General features: G+C 39.3%; 2 protein-coding genes across 2 annotated transcripts; one reads left to right on the top strand and one right to left on the bottom strand.

Moving 5' to 3' along the window:
* Window positions 1-8,671: 8,671 nt before the first annotated feature.
* Window positions 8,672-17,663, bottom strand: LOC143614166 (dynamin-related protein 5A-like). The gene is made up of 8 exons (XM_077087677.1): window positions 17,334-17,663; window positions 11,365-11,556; window positions 11,040-11,246; window positions 10,508-10,936; window positions 10,087-10,314; window positions 9,823-10,018; window positions 9,098-9,713; window positions 8,672-9,024 (listed from the first exon to the last, which is right to left on the bottom strand). The coding sequence occupies exons 1-8, from the start codon at window positions 17,661-17,663 to the stop codon at window positions 8,838-8,840; spliced, it is 2,385 nt and encodes a 794-aa protein (XP_076943792.1). The 3' UTR covers window positions 8,672-8,837.
* Window positions 17,664-25,045: 7,382 nt separating this feature from the next.
* LOC143614159 (beta-glucuronosyltransferase GlcAT14B-like) lies at window positions 25,046-27,510 on the top strand. Its single transcript, XM_077087672.1, has 4 exons — window positions 25,046-25,698; window positions 25,778-25,853; window positions 26,634-26,749; window positions 26,838-27,510. Exons 1-4 carry the CDS (start codon window positions 25,140-25,142, stop codon window positions 27,335-27,337), a joined length of 1,251 nt encoding a protein of 416 aa, XP_076943787.1. The 5' UTR covers window positions 25,046-25,139; the 3' UTR covers window positions 27,338-27,510.
* Window positions 27,511-27,762: the final 252 nt, after the last annotated feature.

The following is a 27,762-nucleotide window of genomic DNA, read 5'->3' as shown; positions in this document are numbered from 1 at the left end:
GTCAGTTATAGGTAAAGTTTGGTCATCCCACTAAATGAAAGTGACGGTCCTACCCGCACAATCATGATAGAGGAAACTGAACATTAACCTATTAACAACCGCACGTACAAAGGCTAACTTATTCAAAATACTTAGAAAGTTTCTAAGGAAAAGATGAGGAAAACTTCCACGCAGGACAGATATAAGTAAAGTTTAGCCATCCTACCAAGTGAAAGTGACGGTCATACCCGCACAATCATGAAAGAGGAAGCAAAACTTAAAACTTATAATCTGCCATGTTAAAAAGTTAACTTATCCAAGTACTCAAGAAATTCCTAAGTTAAATCAAAACATGCGTAAAATAAACAAGGCAAGGCGTTGGCAAATAATCTCTATTCCATCGAAATTCAAATATTACAAGGATTGCTGGGTACATACCTGCATACAAAAAAAGCTATACAAAAATAAAAATCTATAATGGTGGAAAGGGATCTTCAGGATCATGCTTCAGGACCACTTCCACTCGGACCCGCACCATCAGTAGAACGTGGCGGTTCAAGGAAAGCTTTAAGGATAGCTAGCCCATCATCAGCAACAGCAACTTCGTTCACCTTCTCCACCACCGGATGCGGGAAGGCGGCATACTGATTCACTGCTTGGTCATATACAGCTTCAGTATCAACGTCATATAAAGGGAAGTTGGAAGGCGGGATGCCTTTCTCAACGAACCCTAGACCAAGCAGGAAGCCGGTCTTTTCTCCATCCTCATGAGAAGCGTTGAGGGCTGCGCTCATAGCATCGTCATAAGACGTATCCGTGAAGACCCGATGCACAACCTACAAAAAGAAAAAATACAAGTATCAAAACCTTTTCTATTTACAAAGAAAAGCGTAAAGATATAATGAAACTAAACATACCTGAGACAACGCTTCTCGAAGAAGCCATTCCTTGGCAACTTGAGCCTCCTGGAGGGCAGCTTGAGCTTGGTTACGGGCGCGTTCGGCTTCACTTTTGTTGAGGTTGGCAAGCAACACTTCTTTAGCCGCAGCCTCTTCAACGCCCTTTAGCTTCCGCTCAGTGTGGTCAAGCACCCCCCTCTGGTCCAAGATCTCTTGGAGCTTCTTGGCGTCTTCCATCGCCAAGGCATCATGAGCCTGTTGGAGCACCTCTAGTTTGGCTTTAAGTTCCTCATTCTCGAGGCGTAGAGGCTCAGCAACAGCTTCAGCCTTGGTGGCCCTCTCGGTTGCGTTCCGTGCAGTTTCCTTAGCCAGCCGAAGCTGTTCGTTAACAGCTTGGGCAGCCTTGGAACGGGCCTCGAGCCGGGCCTGAACTTCAACCTCGAGGGCCTTGAAGGCCTTCTCCTTTTCCGCAGCCACTGCGGTAAGCCTTATGTTCTCCTCCCGGACAGCCCGCGCCTGAGCTACTTCTTGAATACGAGCTGCTTTTAACTTGTCGTTTTCACGACAAAGCAGCTCAACGCGCGGCTGCATCCGGGCCAGGAGAATCCGAAGCTCATTGGTTAGCCTACCCTCCTGGTAGCTAGCCATAGCTTCCCCCAACGCACCGCTGGGAGCTGCGTGACGAGCCCACTCCACGCATTCGACAGGCGTGCGAAGGGTTGTTCCTCGGCGGATGTTCCATCGTGGAACATACACTTCATTGGAATCCGACACTGCAAAAAACAAAAAGCATTTAGGAAAAGATGATATATATATATATATATATATATATATATAAAGGCCAAAAGAACCCTACGCACCTGTAGGGTCAACAACAGGCCGATAGCCGCCAAACCCATCACCTGAACCCAAGGGAAATCCATCCAAGAGGTCAGGCAGATGGGAAGGAGGCAGAAGTCGGCGAGAAGCCCCAAGCATACCTGAAGGATCGGCCGTAGCTGCCGACGTCGGAGGAGGCATAGACGCCGCCGCGGTAGAAACCAACGGAGGTGAACTCACCGGAGGTGAACTCACAACCGTGGTCGCCGCTGCGGAAGTACCCGCAGAAATAGTCACCGCCGGCTCAGTGAAAGATTCAGTAAATATGGCACTGACAGCCGGCGGAGATGTCATCACAGTTGGAACAGTTGGCTCAACTGGGTGAGCAACTGAACCAACTGAAGCAGGCGCAGCCGCCTGGGTCATCGCCTCAGGAAGGTGGACCAAGCCTACCGTCATGGGTCTGGAGGTGCTCATCCCCGCTCCACCCTGGAATGCGGCAGCATCCACGCCTGTACAAAGGAGATATAAGTATATTGGCGGAAAGATATGAAGTTAAGAAGTAAAGGAAGTTTGTACTTACGGGTTTTCTTGAGCCTAAAAGTGCGAACAGGCGGGGACGAACCCGATGGAGCCGGCCTCTTCACGCCGCTCACCTTTGTCCTGGGCTGCTCGGAGGTGACGATCATTTCAGCCTCCGGAGCAGTGGTCTTAGCACCACCAGGGTTCCCCGCCACCTCCTCGCTTTCGGTCTCCGAATCAGACCGAGGCACTGGATCGGCAGTGGATGCAACCTTTGCCTTCCCCTTCCCGCCGGCAGCCTTCTTCTTCCGCACCAACGGAGGACCATCTGCGGATTCCTCATCAGAAGACAAGATTAGATGAATTCCAGCAGAGGTTTCAGCATTGAGAGGTCGAGGGTTGAATAACGTCTTACCTGGCCGCGTGGCGCTCAGAATAGGGTGGCCTGGCGAGTAGGCCTCCACAAACCGATCCCGCGTTTGCTCCAAGATGGGCAACTCGTTCTCATCGAGAGCACGAGTACCCATCCGAGTGGAACCATCACTCTCCCGCGGCTGCAGGAGAGACTGCAAGTCGTTCCCCTCTGAAATAAACAGGAAAGAAGTTAGAAGAAATTCTAATCAACAAAAAGAAATGAAGCATACCGTAAGGGACAGAGTTCAAACCGTATTCAAGGACGATCGGGATCTTTTGCGCCTCCGCATCCTTCCACACCCGGCTCATCCCGAGCATCACCATCCCGGACTCCGCAAAGCGGTAAACCGGAGATTGGACTCGGGAAATCTTTGAGAACCATTCCGCCTCCTGGTAGTTGGAGGCGTGAAGGCTGGGGCGTGCTTGCCCATTCTTGAACTTCATGGCAAGGGGGATGGCGCGAGCGGAGATATAAAAGAACTCCCGCTTCCACGAACGAAGACTGCGCTCGGTTGCGCAAATCTTCAAACCCTTGATCCGGGTTATCAGAGTATACCACCCCTGGATGCACCTCCAAGAGTAGAAGGTCATCAGACGGTCGACGAAGGGCTCAACGCCCAGAATCCGGCACACCCACTCGAAGTGGCGAATCTTCGCGATCGCCATCGGGTGTACCTCGGTCAAGTGTACACCGTGCCTCTCCAGAACACGGTACACAAACTTCGTCAAGGGGAACCTAAGATTCCCATAGACAAAGAATGCGGCATATACCCCGATCTTGCCTCTGGGGGCATCATACACCGTCTGGTAAGGTTCAGGAAACTCAGGCTCGAAAGACTCGAGCATGAACTTCCTGACGATGTACTGATATAGATCGACAGGCAGAGCACACTGGCACTCGCCAGCAGTACTCTTGTCATCCTTGTCGGACGTGGATGACGGGTTCTCGGCGTACACCACAGCCTCCTCGGCTGTAGCCTCAAGATCGTGAGCAGAAGACATCTTGCAGGTATGAAAGAAGAACGATATCAAGAGAATGCTCGACTGAAAAGGTGAGTATTCGTCGAAAATCGTTTTGAAGATGAAGAGAAAAGTGAGTGTGGATTGCAAAGGACCCTCTCCCCCTTTATATACTCATCGCAATTAATGCGATGAATTTAATATGGAAGAGAGAGAAATCGCAGGTGCAATGAAACTATGACACGTGGCAAAGAGCAAGCTGGCAACAGCTGTTGAAAGGACGCGTGCCATTAATTTCGCGGCCACGCGCCCGAAATATCGCGCCAACGCGCCTGAAAAAGCGTCTGGAATGACCATGTACTGTCACGTCACCATAACTTCCTGCACGTCCTAACACAGTCAGAAGAAACCGTCGCACGACGTTTCAACAGTATGGACTGTTCTTATCCTTTCACCAACTCTTCGAATTTCAAAATTTCAAAAAAAAAAAAAAAAATTCAAAAGTAAGCGGGAATACACCCCTTACCTTGGCAACCAACTATAAGACAGGTGCGAGTACAGTGTCAAGGCAAAACCCTTCACATACTGAGCACCCGCAGGGAATTGACGCCAGGAATACCTGGGAAGTAAAGTAACCGTAAGACGAGTGCGGGTACAGTGTCAAGGCAAAACCCTTCACATACCTAGCGCTCCGCAGGGAATCGAAACCAAGAAGGATCTTCTGGGCAATGCTTGCGGAAACGGGAATAACATCCCCGCATAGCGGGACCGTCGAGAACTACATTGTTTGAAGCTCCAAGATGGAGTTGGTGGTTTTAACATAATTGATCACTATGTTCAAAACTACCAAAACCTCATAGAGAATCTACACAAGTGGGACTCAACCCTCCTGACTTGCGAGGAGGTTACAGACCTACCCGCATCATACCCAAAGATCAAGCAGAAAAGACGGGAATTTCTGCGTGACATTAGGAAAACCGCGGGAAGAATCTCCACGGAAAACCTTAAAACTAAAAACCCTTTTCAAAACCCCTTGCTAAAGTCCAAAAGTTCACCTCACTTATTAATAATTCATGAGAAGAACATTGGACTGGGGGGACTTGAAGAGGTAGGTCCCAGCAGAGCCCAGTTGAACCCGCAAGACTCACCTTGAAGAGGGACGTCTGCGCAAGGACCAACTGCTTCCGCAGGACCCACCATGCTCAGAGAAAGACCTTACGCGCAGTACGCCAGCTGTTCCCGCAGGGAAAGCCTCCCAATGGTGAAGTACCCCCGCCTGTTCCCGCAGCTGCGGGTACAAGCCATCAGGGAAGGCTACCCGCACTAATAGCAAGGCTACACGCACAGGGCACTATTGATACTTCAGTAATGTCACCTGAAGGAATGAGCAAGGCGGGAGTGAGCCAGTCCGTATGCTTCTGGAAGATCTTTGGTACTATACCTGCCAAGGTATGGACAAAATAGACAAGATCTGACCAAAGCAGCCCATGAACCAATCACAGGGTGACAGCTCACCGACAACAGTACGAGGAGGAGCACCCTCTAGTACTGTTTCACTATTAGCCGCTGCCTACTCACCAACCCTCACTGTGGGACGTGCGTAGCCTATAGTTGGTGGAACAGTGCATAACCGGCAGTAAAGGAACAGTATACAGCCGTCCTTGTCACTATCAGCCGCAGCCTATCCACCAACCAGCATGGCTCGTGCATAGCCCACTGTTGGTATAACAGGAATACTATTCAGCCGGCTGTACCTTCTTGGAAACCTACCTTCGGCTATAAATACTCCAACACCTTGGAATGGTAAGGACATCATCTGATATCTCATTATCTTATCTTCTCTAGCAATCTCTTAATATACACTTATATTCAGAGCAATCTAGTCTGATTCTCACGCCGGAGGGTGGTCACAAGGAGGAACCCCCTTCTCAGTGACGAGCTTACGGTGTCTGTTTTACAAGTCACCTGAAGAACAACCTTCTTTGCTGGACCTCATCCTCGTGGGAAACATCTATTTAACCCCCAGATTATCCGTAATCTGCCCGGGGTCACTTAGTGTTTCTTCAATTTCCTAACGTGTTCTTTAAATGTTGTCCAAGCCTGGTAAAGGCTATATTACGAAGGAAGACGCGTTGGGAAATGTACCTAACATTTTTTTTTACAGTATGATTTATTTATATTGCAGTTTTGGTCCTCAGTTTTCAAAAACTACGAATGTTGCATCTGTGTTCTCTTAGTCGTAACACAATTAGTACCCGTCACCCGGCGCTAATTGACTTAATAAATTCTCCTAAGTTCTTTTTATGAAATGACTTATTTACCCTTAGTTGAGTAAGAAAAAACTTCAAAAACCGTTAATAACTATTAAAATTTCCAAATGATAACCTAATTAATCAACAACTGCCATGAAAAACTCTTAGCAAGTAGATCATCAACATCAAACCGACAAATTAAGTCGTAAATTAATAATAAATAATAATAAAAGCTACTTAAATGAAGCATTAACCAACAATTAAACGATATTCAATTTAAACATTTTTGTTGCTCGGTTACCCATTATCCGGATGTAACTCGGTTGGTGTTCATATGTGTAAGAATTTAATCTACAATTATTTTAAACATTTTTGAATAAATATACCCGAGAATGATACCGTAACTAGGCTATGAAGAGCATTAGAGTTGTAATTCCGCCAGAGGCCGTTTACTTTGTTATAATCATTACATAAAATATATGTTATGATCATTTTATATACATATACTAACTTGACTGTCAAAGCGTCCTCTGAGTTTTCCTTTTCAGACCTTCTAACATGTTGATCATGACGTTTACATAATCATTCTTAGCCCGTAGTGGAGTAGAATGACCCAACTCGCTAATCGGACCACAAGACTTTCCTCCAAGATATTGTAGCAACTAGGGGTGTAAGTGGTGCGACACGTGCGGTTTTGGGCTAAAACCAAACCAAAACTTTGGTTTCGGTTTTGTTTTTGTTTCGGTTTTTTCGGTATTTATCATTTGGGCTTGAAAATTTTAGGCCGGAAAAATTGGCCAAAAATAAATAATTTAAGTATAAAATAATTTGGTTAATAATTAACTAACTGGCTAATATACATTTAGCCAAAAATATATGAGTTACATATTTATTAAATTCTTATAAATTATTTAGAATAAAAAAACAAAAATCTAGAAATTCAGTTCATTTCGGTTTGTTTCGGTTTTTATTATATGCAAACCATCTTTTGTTTTGATTCGATTTTTTAGGTTTGATTTTTCAATTTTTTTGATCTCAGATCGGGTTTTCCGATTTCTTACTCACCCGGATATCAACATGTAAAAAACAAGTTATTGGTATTTACATTTAAATCATTTATCATAAATCACTTAAGTAGTCATCCCTACGTGGACTTTTATCATCGTGCTATTATTACTAGCAATAATAAAGTTACTAAATCCAAGATTGAAAGCCCATAATAAAATGACCCCACAATGAAGTGAGGTACAGCCTGTGACTAATGTTACTAGTCCCCACTTTTAGCAAAAGAAAGTGATTGGTTTGGAATCCTATAATTGATCTACTTATTATCTTTCTAACTGTAATAAGTCATTTGCATGTGAGTAAGCAAGTGTGTGTGTGTGTGTGTGTGAAAGGTATGAAGTTCTTGTCTCAGTGTCCTTGTTGCTCTTGTTTCTGTTTTATGAAGCTGAAAAAAGGGAAACCGAAGGAGAAAAAGGTTAAAGAAAGTGAACCGAAAGAGAAAGAAAGTAAAGAAACTAAACCGGATGTGAAAGAAGCCAAGGATGAAAAGAAAACCGAGTGAATCATTGTGTTGCGTTATATGATTGGTATTTGCTAAAGCAGATGTGTTATGTTGTCTTTGTTTTTTACATATGAAAAATAAGTGTTTAGTTCGTCGTCGTTATAGTGTCGGTGGATTATTATAGGTGTAATGTATTATTGATGTTTTTCTATATGAACTACTTTAAATAAGATAGTACATGATCTTTGTTAATGGCAAATGTGGTTCTAGATTATGATTCTTTGTTACTAATCTGGATGGATTTCTTAATGATTTCTAAGTGTTCTCAGGCTCGACCCGTTAACCCGGCCCGATGGATAGTGGTAGCCAATGGTATCTTGGACTATTATGACATGGTAAATTTCTGTCATTTAAAGGGTTTCAAAGGGGATATAGAATTAATGTATCATCAATGTATTAAAGTGAAACCATAGGTTATATGCAATTAATTTGATTTGTACAAAAATAAAATTACATTTTTATGTAGAAAATATGTTAAATAACAGTTGGTTTTTATTTTTAAATATAAGGAAAACAATCTATCAATAGTTTTTAACATCACTCAATCCTGTCTTTCTGATTATTACCTGACCTTAATTATTAATATCAACTGATATGACTAGAACCTAAAATGTGTGTGTTTCATTTCAACGCCTAAACCTAGAGCTCAATTGTCCGGTTGTGATTGATCATTTTCGGTACTAGTACCGATTGATACCGGTACTGACCCAACACTCCAGCGGACCAAAATTTGTTTTTTTTTTTTATGTTTATGTTGTATAACGTTGACATACTTTCATGTCCATTCTCGATTCTCTATTTCTAAAGATCTGCTTGCGCTTATAAGAAAAAACTTAGCATTGATGTTTAATTATGTAGTTTGTATCTTGTATATCTAATATGTGGTTGACGCATCATTCGAGACATGTACTTGAACACCGTGACCTAAAGTGCAACAAAGGTAACACGAATACTGTAAGGCACCCACTAGACTGTAACAAAGAGCGGATCCTTAACCAAATGTCCTATGCGTCCAAAATTTGAGTTGGTGTCGACACGAGTGTGGAACAGCTTGCAATGGGACATCTTTGCACGATCTAAAATATCGCTAGCATATTATGGTCGGATAGAACTAAGCTCGTTTATTATGAACAGGAGCAATGCCAAAACACAGTGAAGTGATCTAAACTCATAATGCCAATAAGCATATCACCATATGAGCCTAAAGCCTTTGATGGTTGATGCAAGGCTTAAAACATCCTTTTGTAAACATAAAAGAAAGAGAAAAAATGATAATGATTTCATTTCAATAAAGAAATAAACCAGAAGATGAAACACAAAACATGTTGTATCAGCCAAATTTTCAAGTAGAAAATCTAGCTCAAGAAACCAAACTTCTACATTGAAACCAATCGTCGGTTCTTCATCCCGTTGACTTAAAATCAGTCAAAGGGATCTTGCGACTGACTTAAACTCGGTCAAACAAGAGTGCAGTATCTTCTGACGCTTATGAAGAGACTCTCTTTCATTCTGAAGAATATCTATCGCTCCAGGGGCAACAAACATATCCATAAACTTCTCATCATTCACAGCAAATAAATCCAGTCCCAATGCCACCATTAGTCGTTCACGGCTGAAACACAAAAATCATATACAAATTATAAGCAGCGTATATATTATTTTAAGATTTGGCAAAACACACATACCATGGTGTTAGAAAACCTGAATTTAAAGCTGAAGTGACACTCCGTTCGACTAAAACCTCGCGTATACGCGCAAAATGTTGTGCAGCCAATGAGCATATCTCACTATAAGCTGACCCTGGATGCGAAGCGTTTTGCCCAACTACATTAGCCAACACTTGGTTGTTATGTATCCTATGATGTCGTTTTCTTGCTCCACCTTCAATCATGTTTCCATGTTCCTTCTTAATGACAAAGCTCCCATCACGTGGTTGGTCAGGTGACGGTGTCTCGGGCACGGTCATGGAAGCTTCCCCTGCCGCTTTTAAAAGCTTTCCCGGTGTTGTTTCCTGATCCTTATTATTATTAATATTTTCTGGAGGTATGTTTTCTTGATCTGATAAATCAAGACATGCTGAAGTAGCCGACGTCTGGTATCTTAAAGTAGTGTTTGGGCCTGACCCAGATAGCAGATCCATCTCGTAGCAAACTTGAGAATATGGGCTTGTAACCGAATCCAAATGGTGTCGAACGAGCTGCTTGCATTGTTTTGCAAGATCGTTTATGAAACAATTGTAGGATCGCCTTAACGCAGCCTGAAAACCGACATACCCGTCCATATCACCGGTTTTCTTCTCATCTGTTAACCGATCCACACAATTTTGTTAAATAATAAGTGAGAAGAATAATCATAAGTTTCATTATTCATATACTAACGAACCCTGTTAATAACTATAATTAGCACTTACAATCAAAGTGTTGGTGTTGATTTTTCTCCATAGCAAGGTCAAACAAGTTTTTTAACACGAACGCGAGCCGTTCACATGCAGTGTCAAGAAGAGGTGCGAGCCATGATTTGGCAGCAGCGCGTGCAATCTCTGCAGCCGCTTCTGTAATTCCCCTTCCACCTCCTCTGCCAGCGTGTGCAAGTATTATATTCGCTACCTGTCAAACAGAACCGCCAGCTCAGCTTCTTTATAACTTAATGAAATGATCTTTTATTATATAGTTACCTTCTCCCTTGAAACAGGAGGGCATTCAACTGAATATGCAGCGCAACTGAACTCCTGCATTACTCTTTCAAAAGCAGCACCACCATATAGGCGGAGTGTGGAATTTGGTGGTTTTCTACCCGCCATTACTCCGGGCCAGCTCAGCATACCACTCTCTGATTTCTCTTCTTCGGTTGTTTTTCCCCATTGTTCAGGGTCGGGATCTGCAGCTCCATCTATCAATGCTCCCTACACCATTTCAAAATTTGGGCCAATTTTGTCAAATTCCTATTAAGGCCTTACGGGTATCATATAATATTTTCTTACTCCTAAAAAGGTTCAAACTTTTAAGAGATTTATGTTGTTTAAAGTAGCCAACTTTCAATCTTTTCCTATTATGTAACTAGCCAACAAAACTAACTAATTAAGGATGAAAACTTACCATGTGGTTGCAGATGGAGGATGTAAACATCATTGAAGATCTTCTAAGGTGAGCAACATCAGAAGTTGCTTGTAATTTAGAATCCATGATGTTTAACTGAGCAGTGACTTCACTGCACCGTTGTTCAAGCAAAGCTAATGTTGCAGGTGCAGCTTCTTTATACCTCTTTTGAAGTTCAGATTCCAAAAAATCTCTCAGACAACCAAAACCAATGTGAGGCTTATACTTTTCTTCATCATATCCACCTTTAACATTGTTTTTTAGATGGTGTAAAACATCTGAATCCACTTGAGATATTTGCCTTCTAAACTCATCATTTGAAACTGTTGTTCTTTCTTTTGGTAGCGCCACAAAAAATGGCTGCGTGTTCTCTCCAAGATAGCCACTTGCACTCAAGTAACGGTCAACCTCCCACCGTTCAGTAAATTCCTGCACAACATTCAAAATATTATTCAAGCCTCTTTTACATGTATAATGCAATGAAATCAAGCAAGAACAAAATAGATTGCTTTGATATTTAACTTTTGTGTACCTTAAGTCGGTTATCAAATTTGGAGACAACAATTAATGTTCTTCGAAAGGTTGGATCAATATCGCGAATGGTATCCAACCATAAAGATGAGCACCACTCAACGCTACTTTGTTGAAGAAATACAAGGATGCGATGAGGTGGACTAGCTAAAGATTTCACCATCGATAGGATTTCTTCCGGTGTGCTTTCTGGTTCACCCTTTTTAGCCTGCAAGACACAGTTCAGATTATTATTATTATTATTATTGTTATTATTATTATTATTATATGACCTTTTCTCATAATAAAAGCAGAGTTTAATATGTTTTGTATTATTGTAAAGATACCTTGAGAACGAATCCTGGAGTGTCAATAATGGTGAGATTAGGACAATGTGCATATTCAGCTCTCATTACAATCGGTTTAGAAGATACTGCGGTTTTAGTCTTCTTTAAAAGTGCATCAGTTCTTGACTTAATGGTGTCTGCAATTTCTGATGATAGAACAATAGGATTGCCATAATCCTCAGAATCCTCTTCCTGATATTAGTTTCAAAATTCAGTATCAATCAATCACTTATACACAACAAGAAATACCTAAAAGTAGGGCTGTAAACGAACCGAACCGAACAAGGCCTTGTTCATCTTCGTCCTTTAAGCTTTAATCAAACAACCGAACGGTTCACGAACACCTAACCGAACGAAACTTCTTGTTCATGCTCATTCATTAAGAAAATGAACTTGTTCGAGAACCATTCACAAACACAAATGAACACATACAATGATTTGTTTGATTTGGCTAACCGAGAATGGTCAGTGTCACCGGTTCGGTCTGGCTACCAAGTGTGTGTTGGTGTTTCTTTAGTCATTCATTTTTATATATTAATTTACATACAAACTAATAAATTTTAGTCAATCATAATAAACCACGTATATTTTCATTTTACAGTTAATAATTTTGCGTAAATCTATATGATAAGATCAGAAATGTCAATAAAAACATATTAAAAACCTTTAACGATCAAACATAAACAAACTAACATTTAAAAGCGTTTATGGAGAATAGATTGATTGCCCTTCATTGATAACAATAATCCCTTTATATAGGGAGAGAATACAATGATACCTATCTCTAATGAGGAAACATAATCACCCTATAATTACATAAGATAAATACCAATAATACAAATAATATATCTTCTAAATATATTCTAATAATATCGGCTAAGACTCCCCCGCAGTTTGAACGGGCGTAGGACAGACGTTCAAGCTGGAACGAAAAAACTGAAACAATTGGCGTGACAAGCCCTTGGTGAAAATATCCGCATATTGCAATGGAGAGGGGACATGAAGAACGCGAATATCCCCAACATGAACTTTTTCCCGAACAAAGTGAATGTCAATTTCTATGTGCTTCGTTCGTTGATGTTGAACCGGGTTATCGGACATGTAAACAGCTGAAACGTTGTCGCAGTAGACCACCGTAGCCCGACGGAGCGGGAGATGTAATTCCAGCAACAAGTTGCGTAACCAAGTCGCCTCCGCAACCGCATTAGCAACACCCCTATATTCCGCCTCTGCACTAGAACGTGATATTGTAGGTTGGCGCTTGGAGGACCAAGAGATTAAATTATCCCCAAGGAAAACACAGTACCCACTAGTAGAACGACGGGAGTCTGGACAACCTCCCCAATCAGCATCTGAGTAAGCAACCAAAGAAGTGATGGTAGATTTACGTAATCGAATACCATAGTCAACAGTGCCTTGTAGATACCGCAAGATGCGTTTTAAGAACGCAAAATGGGGATCACGAGGTTCGTGCATAAACAAGCAAAGTTGCTGAACCGCATAAGAAATGTCGGGACGAGTAAACGTCAAATATTGTAAAGCGCCTGCAAGACTTCGATATAAAGTAGGATTAGCAAATAGTAACCCATCCGAAGCACTAAGCTTGGAAGACAAGTCAACAGGGGTGGTACATGGTTTACAAGAAGACATAGATGCACGAGAGAGAATGTCCTTCACATATTGCGATTGATCCAAGAAGAACCCGTCAGATTGTTGTGTGACCCTGATCCCCAAAAAATGAGATAGCGGACCCAAATCGGTCATCGAGAATTCCCGTGATAGCATACGAATGATATCCTGTAGTAGGTCATTGGTCTAGGCAGTTAACACAATATCATCAACATACAAAAGAAGATAGGCGGTTTGAGATCCCCTTGAAAAAATGAACAAAGAATTGTCGCACGTGCTGCTGAGAAAACCTTGCGATACTAAAAATGTGGCAAATCTGGTATACCAAGCCCGAGGCGCCTGTTTAAGTCCATAAAGAGACTTTTTCAACCTGCATACAAAATTAGGATAACGCCGATCCACAAATCCTGGTGGTTGATGCATAAAGACAGTCTCATTTAAGTTGCCATGCAAAAAGGCGTTCTTGACATCTAACTGATGTACTGGCCAAGAACGAGAGATAGCAATAGAGAGAACGGTGCGTATAGTTGCCGGTTTGACCACCGGACTGAAGGTATCGTCACAGTCAAGTCCCGCAGTTTGTGACTTACCATTAGCCACTAGCCGAGCTTTGTAACGCTCAAGGGACCCGTCAGATTTAAACTTATGGCGAAAAAGCCACAGGCACCGGATAACTGGCCGATCGGCCGGTCTAGGGACGAGTTCCCATGTCTCATTAACCTGTAAAGCACTAAACTCAGCCTGCATGGCAGACATCCAATTAGGGTCGGCAAAGGCTTTGGCATAAGAGGTGGGGACCGGGGAGATCGTGGTGGTAACAAAGGTACAGTGGGCTTTGGAGCGGGTGGTCATGGGGTGTGTGTTTGTAGGTTGGAGGGGTACGGTTGTGGTGGCAGGGGACGGCGTGGGGGTGGGGTTTGGATGGGACGGAGCGGTATTGGGCTGTTGTGAAGGTTTAGGACGACGAGCATATGTATATAGGACTGGGGGCTGCGGTGAGGGCTGCTGGGTGGGGCTGCTGTGGGGCTGCTGTGGGGCTGCTGTGAGGGCTGAGTTTGTGGGTAGGCTGTGGGAGATGCTGGTGGACTGAAAATGAACCCGGGGGGTATGGCATCATCAAGGAATGAGTAGCGGGATGTTGGTGTAGAGATGGTGTAAGGGAATGTGTGCTCGTCAAAGGTGACATGACGGGAAATGTGGACCTTACCCGTGGTAGGGTCAAAACACCGATACCCACGGAAGTCAGATGGGTATCCGAGAAAAATGCACCGGACTGCCCGTGGGTGGAGTTTATGTGGTTGGTTTGCCGATGTGTTAGGGTAGCAAGCACAGCCGAACACTCGTAAGTGGTCGTAGGTAGGGTGGCGAAGGTATAAGGTGAATGTGGGAGTGTAAAAGTTTAGTCGTTTAGTTGGAAGTATATTGTGTAAATAAGCGGCGGTGTGAAGTGCTTCTACCCAAAATAAAGGTGGAAGATGGGCGTGAATGAGTAAGGAGCGTATGATGTCATTAAGTCGACGAATCATGCGTTCCGCACGGCCGTTTTGGGAAGAGGTTTGAGGGCAGGAGAAACGGAAGAGAAGACCGTGTTGGTGAGCAAAGTCTTTGAAGGCATGGTTATCGAATTCCCCCCCGAGATCACACTGAAAGGTTTTGATGTAGCGGTTAAACTGGGTGGCTATGAGGCGGTGAAATTTGGTAAATGTGGTAAAAGTTTCGGATTTATATTTTAAAGGGTACACCCACACGAAGTTGGAAAAATTGTCTATTAGGACCATGTAATATTTAAAGCCGGTTTTACTAATAATAGGAGATGTCCACAAATCACAATGTATGATATCAAAGGGAGCAAACGTAAAAGAAGTAGATTCATAAAAAGGTAAACGTTTACTATTGGCTAAATGACAAGAATTGCAAAAAGTAGAAAGCTTGTTCGAATTACATGGAAAATTAAAATTGCGAGACAAAATATCAAAAACTTGTTTGCCGGGGTGGCCAAGACGGTCATGCCAAGGCAAAGTAGCAGCGGTGATGAAGCAAGCTTGTGGTGGTAATGTTGGAGGAGTGACTGGATAGAGGTCGCCCGTACTATTGTGGCGGGAAAGGAGCCGCCCCGTTTTGAGATCCTTCAAGGAAAAACCAAAAGGATCAAATTCAATAGAAACATTGTTATCACGGGTGAATCGGCGGACAGACAATAAATTTTTAATGATATGTGGGCTATAAAGTAGGTCAGGTAGGATATAATTTCGGTTATGTATTGGTAGGTAACCAGTGCCGGAACCCGCAATTGGTAAGTACTGTCCGTTGCCGACTAATAGTTTAGTGTTAACAGGAAATAAGTCAGGGCGATGAATCATACCTTGGTTGTCAGTGACATGACGTTCAGCACCTGTATCCATGAAGGGAGTCGGGTCCGCGTATCCAAGATTAATGTTGTTCACGGCAGCACTTAAGTCAGATGGGCATAATGCATTGAAACCAGGAGGAGCTGCCATTTGTGGGCTGTAGGGTGTAGGACACGGGTACCCGGTGAAGTTGGCGGAGGGTGCCGGCTGAGGTGTATTGGGCCGCCAATTGGGCTGAGTCGGGTATGGGCAAGGTGGAGTATTCCACCAAGCCCACTGTGGGTAATATTGCTGGCCCGAAAAATTGTTAAAGGAATGAGTAGAACTGTTACCTCGGTAGCCTCTCCCGCGGGATCCTCTGCCACGATAAGGTTGATTGTTGCGTCCTCGACCACGACCACGGTACGGAGTTCCGGATTGTGGGGGCGGGATGTTGTCCCGAGGCTGTGGAGATGGATGTTGGGTATCAGCCGAGTGTTGAGGCTGAGGTGCTGCGGGGGTTAGAAGTACCGTGGACTGGTGTTGTCGTGCTGCCTGTCGAATGACTTCATCATTCAGCATAGCTACAGCCGTGTCCCAATCAACTGCTTGAGAGTTGATCAAGGAAGCGGTTGTTTCGAATTCCTTAGAGAGGCCACGAACAAGCTGTAGTACGAGACGATCTTCGGTTATTATCTGGTCTACATCAGCGAGTTGATTGGCAAGATTTTTGAGTTGCTTGCAATAATCATCAACGGAACTGCAAGCGGGAAGAGTGAGGTTAACAAACTGAGTTTCGAGGGCAGCAGCTTTGGCACGCTTGTTACTACGAAAAATCTTTTCGAGTTTCAGCCATGTTTGACGAGCCGAAGCTTCGGTGTCCAATATGCGGTGTAGATACTCATCTGAGACGCAGCTGTAAATCCATTGCGAGACCAGCGCGTCCAACTCTTTCCAGGCCGGGTAAGCAGGATCGGTGACAGCCGGAGGAGGGGTATCATCGAGATGATCGACCACCCTATAAGCAGTCGCATTAAACTTGAATAATTTGATCCAGGCTGAGTAGGTCACCTTATCGCCATCAAGGGTTCGAATTTTGGACTGAATATTGTTTACAGAATATGCAGGATGTAAAGAAGGGTTTGAGTTGGGAAGAATGAGGGGCGTATCTGGTTTAGACATGGCTGCCGAATGCTTTTGTTACAAAACTAGGGTTTTGTTGGAAGAAGAAAAGAGATAGGTATTCAGAACCGAGGCTCTGATACCATAAAAGCGTTTATGGAGAATAGATTGATTGCCCTTCATTGATAACAATAATCCCTTTATATAGGGAGAGAATACAATGATACCTATCTCTAATGAGGAAACATAATCACCCTATAATTACATAAGATAAATACCAATAATACAAATAATATATCTTCTAAATATATTCTAATAATATCGGCTAAGAACATTAACTCGATTTTGATTGATTTGGTTCGGTTTTGCCCTTTTGTTTCATTTTCATCGATATTTTCGGTTTCCGTTCGATTTCTCGGGTTTTTTTTTAATAGAACGAGGACAACGAAAGAAATATTTTAGTGTTTTTACTTTTTTTTGCTTATGATTTATATTTTGAGTTATGTTTTTTTTATTATTATTTTTGAATAATTTTTTGAGGGCTTTTGATCTTATTAAAAAACCCCTAAAAAATTCAAAAAAAATAATAAAAATTCATAACTCAAAATGTAAATAAAAAAAAACTAAAATGTTTCCCCGTTATCTTTGTTCAAAAAAACCCCCGAAACCCGTTCCGACCCAAACCAAATCAACCCATTTTTTCATTGACCCGTTCTAACCCAAACTCGATTTGACCCATGACCCTTTCGACCTAACCCAACCCATTTGCCACCACTATAGTCTCAATACTAAACCCTAATTACATATTCACTTTATAATCAAATCTCCAAACCTTAAATAAGCAACAATAACAACTAAATTAAACTGTAATCAGTTGAAACACGAATTAACCTGAAACCGGCACCGAGGATCTAGCGCGGAGGGATCATGAACCATCTGGAGAATAAGAGGCCTGCGAGTTCCCATTTCGACTTCTCGGACATTAAACCGGAAGCCAAGGAGTGCTTCAAGAAGCGAACTCTTGCCATCGGATTGTCCGCCCAAGGCTACAATCTCAGGAATGGGAAGTTTTTCGCCGAATGCCACCGCGGCGGACTGAAGCCGGTTATACGCTTCGAATCGGGACTTCGAAGAGGAAGATGAGATATTATTATTATTATTATTATTATCAATTTGGTGATGTTTAATTGGTGTTTTGAACGAGTTGTTGTTGGTCGCCATTGTTGAGTTTCAGTGGATTTGAAAATGAGGCTCCATTTGGCCGTTGGTATAAATAGTTTTTATTTTTATTTTTTACTGGGCTCTGGAGGAACGATTTGTTTGCGGTCTTGACGGTTAAAAAGTTAAAATCGAACGGTGTGAGATAATGATTCGCGATGGGATGGTTGTTTTCGTGATTGTTATCGAGTCAACAACCTAGAGCGGTGGTGTTGGTTATAAGTAATAACGGTAATTGATTGATGGGATGACTAAGTAACCAGACAGATTGAGACATTTGTAATATTAACGAAGGGTGTACCGGTGTAAGCTAAGAGAAAATGACTTAACGCTTTAGAGACACCTTAGAGAATTTAGGGCGGTTTATGCATGATTTGTTTGCTACAATTAGCCAAGATCCAATTTTGCTTCTATATTCCGAAGCTAAAATAATGAAACTTGAATCATGCTCTAAGGTTTTGAAGTATAAACATAGGACCAAATTATACCCAAGGTGTATTTTGTTCCTAAATTAAATCAAAATATTGTAATTAAGTTTGGAGCAAATCATGCTCTAAGGTTTTGAAGTATAACTTGAGGGAAATTTATGGTATATTTCAAACAGATATGCTCACGAATCCGATAAAGGAACTTTGGTAATTGGCATCTCGAGTTCAAACTTAGAAACCAAGATGAAGGGACAACAATGATCAAATTGATTCATTGCTATTAATGATGTTCACGTGTGAAAACCTTGCGTATTGATGAACGTGTGACATTATTAAACGGGTTACACACATCTATGTGCATTTGATCAAGATCAAAGGTTTATTGAATCGCCAACATAATGAAGTTTGATCAAGATCAAATGAATCGCCCACAGAATGAAGTTTGATCAAGGTTAATTAACGTGTCTCACAACACGTTGAAAACTGATTGTGGCGTGCTGAAAAGTGATGCGCTAAAAAGCTGATTGCGATTATGTGAATTTCTAATTGTGACGCACCAAAAGGCAGTGCGCTGAATAACTAATTGCAACACACTAAACTACTGAATGCGATTATGTGAAATTTTGAGTATGAACTACTAAATGTGTGTATACAAAATAATTTGATATGAGTTAAAGAACAAGGCGTTTTCAAGTGTAATAAATGAGGAATTGTGTTAAATTGCAATATTGTAATGTTTTTTTTATTAATGTTGACAAATATGAGTTAATGCATCAAGCATTTACCAACTCACTTTTGTATTTTATAATACGATGCTAATGGTGTTTAGGATCAGGGCCGCCAGGGCTCCTCCTATTGATACTATAACGAGCCTTGAGTTCCTCCATATTATGTCTCCGAGTATTTTCTTCTAGTATTTCTCTTGCTTTGTCAATCAACAATCCTCCATTTCCATCTTTTGACAAAATAGTGGTTAGAATGCGTGTTTCTGAGATTGTTATTGAAAGTAGAACAAGAGCGAGAACAAACCAAAACCGAGTGGCAGCTGCCATTTATTTTTGTTGAGGAGATATTAGAGAAGTCTGAAAATGAATGGTGACTGTCTAGATGATTTATAATTAGGATCGATACTTGTACTTATATAGACATCCACCGGCACACATTATTGTTATATATTTTTTTTTATTGTGATAGCAATTCAAAGTGTGTAGCCACTTTTGATACATTAGTGAATATTGCAATCTTTTAGGTAATTGTTTTCACTATTTCATAATAAACCTCTCTCTCTCTCTCTCAAACCATTTCCACCTTAAATATCCTATTTAAAAATCGACAATGCATGTATCAAACTCATTCATCTCCATTTCACCATGCCCTACCTCAAACACTTAAGCTGAAGATTATTGGCACACTGATATTAACCAACAGTAAACACTAAAATTGAGATATAAAACTTGGAAATCAAACTAGTTACTGGTTTTGTATATGAAGATTCTAAAGTTAATCACAAACTAGGAAAAATTAAAATTATATACTCTAAGACCAGTTAATATATAATTACAATTTTATACTTTAAAACACTACTTATCACAAGATTATCATGGGCATAACCACGACTCTACAGTTGCATGAGCGTGTTCGTTACTTCTTCGTGTAGCGAAAATTTTGTTTGGTAGACTTTGTAGAAAAACATATCTACAAGAGCATATGAATATGTAGTGGCGGGTTGTGTTTCCTTTGAGGTCACTTTTTTCCAATGTTCGTATTTCTAACAACCCGACGTTAGAATTTGCCGGCTAGGTAGGGTTGTCAATAGGTTTCTTGCATATAATCAACAATTAATTTCAAATTTTCAATAATGTTTCAAGAACCAAATTAAAGACTGGTTAAAATAACTAATTTCCAATTAAGAACAATTAAAATCTACGACTAAAAGCAGAAATCGAGGTTCATTCAAGAATCATGTTTCGTATCTCCAAATTTTCCTTTGAGGTATTACTTGAATCCCTTTTTTTGTCGAAAAAATGTTTACGTATGTATGGGATTCGGGAACATGTCACGTATTAACTCATGAATATTTGATCATAAGATTAGTTTTGTAAATTTATTACATTTTTTCAATTGAAAAAATAGTCAGTCAGTCCAAACACATGTTTAGTTTACGTTCACATTTATATTGTAATTGTATAATAATTAATGCAGAATTAGTACATATATAACTACTAGAAGCCAATGATCCTCAATTTAAATATTTGAGATGAGACTTTTAAAGACATCATTTAAAAAAAAACAAATAGCAAAAGACGTTATTTATGTTTGGTCTGATTTTCATTAGACATTCTTTATCGAAACAAATAGCAGAAGACATAATTTATGTATCAAATATGTTCCACGTTACGTCCTTTGTCACTAACCCAGTTAGATTATTTCGTTAAGTCAGACCACATGACAAACACGTGAAGGAAAATCAGTAATTTTAATTCCCCCTTCTTCCAGATCATTTCTTCATGAATTATGACTTATGTTGTTTGTTTCGATAAAGGAAGTCTAACGAAAATCAGACCAAACATAAATGACGTCTTTTGCTATTTTGTCTTTAGAAAATGAGATATCTTGTGTTTAAGTCCTACATGTGACAAAATAGGGTTTCATGTTGGGTGGTGTTATCCAGTTCAAAACTGCCCGTACAAACTTCCCTTCAGGGACGTGACAGCCTAACACCCCACTGTTTCAATATTTCATATTCAGAAAATAGAGATGATCAGATAAGTTATTAGTTATTCAGTGATTCAAAATACCGTAAAATAATATATAACTACTAGAATAATATGGTGGGGCCCAGGGAATAATGGTGCCGACAACAACATAATCACCGGTTGGTGAACAGCCACTGAATTAAGGGTGTTCATCGGATCGGATAATGGATTATTCAGGTTATTCGGTTTGGGTTATTCGGATTTGAGAATTTTTGGACCCTATCCGAAATCCGATCCGAATTATGAATATTCCTATCCGATCCGAATTATCCGAATTCAATTCGGATTGGATCGGATTCGGATAATATCAGAAAAATCCGAAATTATCCGAATAATCCGAAATAAGCCTAAAATTTTTTCCTATTTTTTAGTTTATAACATTTAATAGTTTTGAATCACAATAAACATACAAACCTCGGAAAACGCGAATTACTTTTAACACAAATTTAAAGTTTAAACTCCAAATAATAGTGTATTAATATACTAAACCGAAAAATATCACTAAAACATGTTTTTTATTCGGATTAAACGGATATCCGAATAATCCGAACAATCCGAATTTTTAAAATTCCATATCCGAATCCGAATTAGTTATTCGGATTGATCCGATCCGAATATCCAAATAAGAATTCGGATCGGTTTATTTGGGTTTCGGTTCGAATTTCGGTTTTATTCGGATTTCGGATTTCTTAAACACCCCTACACTGAATATTTTTTTTTTCATTTTATTTACCGAATCGGACGGCTCAAAACTAATGGTAATTTGTGATGTCACTGCTCACGTTAGCCTTTGATAAGTCACACTGCACTTTAACTCACATGTACACAACATCATATTATTTGCATACAATATATTATTGTGATTTAGAAAATATAAATATATTGGCACGTTGCAGTAAAATATGATTCTTTTACAAAGTGTACGGAGCAACTAGGATGCGACTAAATGAGCTACTGACTAAATTTATCATATCATAATATAATTAACTTTCGATCCAGGAAAATCATTCGCCTAAGGTCAACACTCATGAACACTCGTCCAAAGGCACGACAGTACGATGAGATAAAATTTATTCGATTCAATGATCCACGTAGTGAAAATCACGTATTCGCCCCAGCCCCCTGTTTTTTTGCGCAGTAATGTAAATTTACCTGTTTTCGACCGAAAATTTTTATACGTAGTGTAAATTTAGCTGTTTTCGACTGAATATTTAAGCCTGCACCCCTCGTTTGTGATTTTTGGTATACATTTTGAGCCCCCCCCCCCATCTCGCGGTGTCTTAGTCCAAGCTTCGTCACTACTCCCATCATCACCCTGGTATTTCTGAAACTAAATCCTGGGAACATGAATCGTACCTGGGTCAAATGCAGGGCCGCCCCGTATATAGAAGAAGCCCAAGCTAGGGATTTTAGCCCCCAAATTTTTGAGGCCCCAATTTGTAAAATATATATATACTGTTACTATAAATAAATAATGAGAATCAAAAATACCATTGGGTTACTCTAGTGTAGTGGTAAAATCCCTTACTTGTATTAAAGAGGACTTGGTATCAAAACCCATCTCCACCGTATTTTTTTCTTTTCCATTTTTTCGATCTTACCTTAAATCCTATCACTGAATTTCTTTTTCTTTTTTTTTTCTTTTCTTTTTTTCTTACCCATCGAATCCCATCTCCACTTATTTTGTTTTTCTTCTTATCTTACCATAAAGATGGATATATTAGTGCCTATAATCCAAAATTAAAGAGAAATCCAATATTTTCTGAATCCCGATTGCAATTGGCTTTTTCCTTTTTTAAAATAAAGGATTGATTTAAATAATATATAACACTTTATGTTATTTTTGATAACGATTATTATAATAACTTAAGCATACACGTTAATTTTCAATTGCGGTAAAAAAATGCTTCGACTCTACAAGACTAAATAAATGTGTATGATGTTGTACGTGCACATATGTTTTTGAATACCGTCAAATCAAGTTACCTTAATGTTGTGTTTCAATAAATTTATATTTTGGTTGGTTTGTTTTAACAAACAAATCTAAAGAGAAATGAAAACGAATCCGTTTTTATATGTAACTTATTTTATAAAAACCGAATCCATAATGAATTAAAAAAATGAAAATTATAAACCATTTTTTTCCCTAAAAGGCCTCAAATTTTTGTTTGCTTTGGGCCACCAAAATAGTTGGGCCGCCACTGGTCAAATGGAACATCAAGTCTCTCATTTATCATTCCATCACGAGCTCATTAACTCTGCCGAAACGTATAACATTATATTATTTACACATATTTTTTATTGTAACTTAAAAATATAATATTGGCACATTTCAGTAAAAAAGATATTTTTTTACAAAGAGTACGGAGTAACCAAAATATGATATTACCGGTTTACCCATGACTCATCTCCATGCCGTATCAACTGGGTTAAGACTTGAAGAAGGTCAAGGACGTAATTTTAACGCTAAAATAAAAGTTGACTTTGAAACAATTAACATTTAAATTTTCCAAAATGACTTTTCAGTTTTCACAAATCATACCACTTATTCTATCGATATATAAAAATTTTACGAGTGTTGAAGAAACAAAGAAACCAAGTTCGGCACTCGCGTAAATGGATACCGTCATGTACAAGACGGAATAAGACTTTTGTACTGACAAAACCAAATCAGTTCGTGAATGTCTATACTATTTTTTTTCACACTGATTATATTCATTTTTATTTTTTAATTTTGAGGTCATACGTTCTTTTTTGTTTGGTTTGCATTATGTCCGAAATCAACAAACAAGGGTGGAAATCGTCTTCTTTTGAATCATAAATTCCGAGTTTTTTTTTAAGAAAAACTTAGAACTCTTGGATATAACATCTAGTAAATAAAATTTTGTAATAACCTTGCTAGAGTATTTAACTATATTCTTGAGTAAAATCTTATACTCTTAAAAATGTTGTCATTACAAAGTTCATAAATATTTATATTTATTTTTTAACAGCCAAATTTTCACTACAAAATTCATAAATATTTATATTTATTTTTTTAACAGCTAAATTTTCACTACAAAATTCACATATTTATATTAATACTTTTCTTAACAACTAAAACTTTTTCTCACCTATACAAGACGGAATAAAACTTTTGTACCCTCATAACCAAATCAATTCGTGAATGTCTATACTGTTTTCTTCATACCGATTATATTCATTTTTATTTTTTAAATTTTGAGGTCATACGTTCTTTTTTGTTTGGTTTGCATTATGTCCGAAATCAACAAACGAGGGTGGAAATCGTCTTATTTTGAATCATAAATTCCAGAGTTTTTAGGTTTTTAGCATAAAAAAGGCTGAACTCTTATAAATAACATCTAGAAAATTTTGTTTAACTATATACTTGAGTATAATCTTATACTTTTAAAAAATGTTGTCATTACAAAGTTCATAAATATTTATATTTATTTTTTTAACAGCTAAATTATCACTACAAAATTCATAAATATTTATACTTATATTTTTGTTAACACCTAAAAAGTTTTTTCAACTATTTTATTTACCACATGTCTTAAACAAAACTTAAAAACTTACAATTATTTGATTGTAAAGGCACATATACCTTTACTACTAATTCAAGTTAGTAGTTTATAATATTTGTATTTCATTACTTATCAAAACAATGAAAATACACAAAAAAAAATTCTGAATCTTATGCGTATTTATGTATGCAAAATAAAAAAGTAGTTGACCGTTAAACGTTATAAATATAGATGATATGATAACCAGCCGGTCATTAAATGTACAAACACAATGATGCCTTATCATTCCAACAAGTTATACAAAAAATATTAAAAAAAACATAAATTCACACTTCATAATGTGTCTCCACCGACAGATTAAAACCAGGTAACATTTGTACATATTCATATCCTTTAACTAGTTTCATATGTTTTTGTTTAATTGTTTTTTTTTATAATATAGTTGTCGTTCTGAAACCATGTAATATTTATTCAGATTCTTTAACTAGTTTCATATGTTTTGGTTTAATTGTTTTTTGACTTTGTGTATTGTTTTTACTAGATAGTTTTTTATAATATAGTTGTCGTTCTGAAACCAGATGATATTTATTTTTATTCAGATTCTTTTAACTAATATCATATGTTTTGGTTCAATTGTTTTTTTTTTTTACTTTGTGTATTGTTTTTATGGATTGAACAGCTTTCGATTCGACGGAAAACAGTGATGTAACTAGTTTCTTACTAGTTTTTAATAATATAGCTGTCGTTCTAAAAACGTTCTGAAAAACGATGATGAAACTCAAAGAAGTCAAGCATATGAACTTCGAAAAACGATGGATATTCGCATTAGCCGTAGCTGCAATCACATCCATGTTCTTATTTGCAGCATGTTTGAATTTCGGCACAGTTTCATCCCTACACATAATCAATTCATTTTTCCCGAATACCCGAATTTTTGACATTAACGAAACTTCCGATTTTGCCCCTCCGCCTGGCCCGATCACTCCTCGGTTTGCGTACTTGGTTTCGGGTTCAAAAGGGGATTTAAACAAGCTATGGAGGACGGTTAGAGCGTTATACCATCCGTGGAACTATTATGTTCTTCATCTTGATCTTGAGTCGTCGGTTGAGGAGCGAGCCGAGCTTGTTTCACGGGTTGAGAATGATCCGGTTTTTAAAGTGGTTGGGAATGTTTATGTGGTGAGAAAATCGAATATGGTTACGTATAGAGGGCCCACAATGGTGTCGAACACGCTTCATGCGTGTGCGATTCTGCTTAGGAAGTTTAAGGATTGGGATTGGTTTATTAACCTTAGCGCCTCGGATTATCCGCTTGTGACTCAAGACGGTACGGGTTGTTGTTTGTTTGAAGAATGTGGTTTTTGGTTGGTTTGGTTTGTTGACTGGTTTGTTGTGTTTGGTTGCAGATCTTCTTTTTACGTTTCGTGATTTAAAGCGCGATTTGAATTTTATCGAGCATACGAGCAGTTTAGGGTGGAAAGAGTAAGCGTTTGTTGTTTGATTTAAGCACTTGTATTATTATTATTATTATTATTATTATTATTATTATTATTATTATTATTATTATGTGAAAGACTGAAAGTTAACTAGAAGTGCCGAAAACGGGTTTTTGGCCCAAACTGGTTCGGGTTGGGTCAAAAAGTCACACTCGGTTTCTTATGAAACCGGTTAGGTCGGATCTGACCATTTTCAACTCAACTGTTCTGTTCATGCTCGGTTATGTTCGGGTTGAATCTGGTCGGGTTGGGTCAAAGAAAGTCAACCCCGAGTTCAAACCGGTTTCAAAGAGTTGGGTTGCAAACCGGTTTCCGCTAAGGTTTGGTTCTGGTTCAGCAAAATCAGTTTCAAATCGGGTTCGGTTTGGGTTGGGTTGAAAGTTGAAACCAGGTTGGACCGGGTCAAAGAAGTCCAATCCCGGTTTTGGTATAATCATTTCGTCTGGGTTTGCGCAGGCTCAAAACATTTTCAACTTTCAACGCGTTCGATTCGGGTTCAAACGGGGTTCCGTGAAACCGGTTCCAAACTCGGGTTCGGCTTTTTACGAGTGGCCGGAGTGGATTTAATGAAATATTTTTCAAAAATATAACTTTTTTCTTTATTATAACATTTTAATTTTATGTAGCATATAAAAACATTTAAAGGTCTGTAAAGGTCTGAGTCTGACCAATGAACAAGTAGCGTGATTGGTTGTCTGGTTCGGTGTCTGATCCGGTTTGCAAAACATTGGTTATAACCGAAAGCATATATGTATGTTGTATGTAGGAACAAAAGAGCAATGCCATTGATGATTGACCCGGGACTATACCAAAACACAAAGTCATATATCTTTTGGGTGCAACCGCAACGTGCTCTACCCACAACATTTAAATTATTTACAGGTAAACACGCGTAAACACATCCAAACAATATTTTATGACTATTCGAAAACCAACTTAAAACACGTTAACAAATATTAAACTTTTATAGGTTCGGCGTGGATGATATTATCGCGTTCATTTGTCGAATACTGCATTTGGGGTTGGGACAACCTTCCAAGAACTTTACTAATGTACTACACAAACTTTGTATCGTCTCCCGAAGGTTACTTCCAAACGGTTATATGCAACGCCCCCGAATTCATTCATACCGTGGTTAACCACGACATGCATTTTATTTCATGGGACAACCCACCTAAACAACATCCACATGTCCTTAACATAAACGACACGGACAACATGATAGCAAGTGGGGCCGCATTTGCCCGAAAGTTTAAACAAGATACTCTTGTGTTAGATAGGATCGACCGGGAGTTGCTACACCGTAAGAATGATAGTTTTACCCCTGGTGAGTGGTGCAAGGGTGACCCGTCTTGCACCAAGGTTGGGGAACCGACACGGGTTAAACCGGGTCCGGGTGCTCAAAGGCTTGGTGAGTTTATTGGGAGGTTACTTCAACAACCTAAGTTTAATGAAAGCCAATGTAGATAGATTGTATGAAGTAGAATTAAAAGCTAGTGTGAAACACATGCTTATAATCTTACATAGAGTTTTTGTTTGTGGACATGTTTTGTTTGTTGTTTTGTCACATGTACATTGTGTAACTTTAACTCATTTAATAAAACATGACATGATTTGTTTAACTTGCTTAGTTAAACAAGTCATGTTCATAACTTGTTTAACGGATTTATTACGACTTGTTTACTACTTGTTTAACTCATTTAATGTAACCCCCCAATCCATTTACAACCTGTTTGACTCTTTTAGGTAAAAGAGTTAAACGGTTCATGTTTGGGTTATACGATTTTTAATGTGTCTAGTTGGATTTATATCTTTGACATGAATAACCCAATAAAAAACTGACTGTTTGATTTTATATTTTAACAAATCCATATGGTTTTGCTATCAACAAAAAG

The sequence above is a fragment of the Bidens hawaiensis genome, unplaced genomic scaffold (genome assembly GCF_021521415.1).
Source record: "Bidens hawaiensis isolate Kalapana, Puna unplaced genomic scaffold, B.hawaiensis_p1.1 tig00039072_1, whole genome shotgun sequence".
NCBI classification, from domain to species: Eukaryota; Viridiplantae; Streptophyta; class Magnoliopsida; order Asterales; family Asteraceae; genus Bidens; species Bidens hawaiensis.
Note: the sequence above shows the minus strand (reverse complement) of the source record. Positions and strands in the feature narration are given on the sequence as shown.

Bases quoted from the DNA above. Each gene is read 5' to 3' on its own strand.
- LOC143614159 (XM_077087672.1), top strand. From the start codon at position 25,140: ATGATGAAACTCAAAGAAGTCAAGCATATGAACTTCGAAAAACGATGG. The intron at 25,854-26,633 runs GTAAGCGTTTGT...TGTTGTATGTAG, and splicing joins AGCAGTTTAGGGTGGAAAGA to GAACAAAAGAGCAATGCCAT. The intron at 26,750-26,837 runs GTAAACACGCGT...AAACTTTTATAG, and splicing joins AACATTTAAATTATTTACAG to GTTCGGCGTGGATGATATTA.
- LOC143614166 (XM_077087677.1), bottom strand. From the start codon at position 17,663: ATGGCGACCAACAACAACTCGTTCAAAACACCAATTAAACATCACCAA. The intron at 11,247-11,364 runs GTATCTTTACAA...TGTGTCTTGCAG, and splicing joins CTCCAGGATTCGTTCTCAAG to GCTAAAAAGGGTGAACCAGA. The intron at 10,019-10,086 runs GTAACTATATAA...TCTGTTTGACAG, and splicing joins CTCCTGTTTCAAGGGAGAAG to GTAGCGAATATAATACTTGC.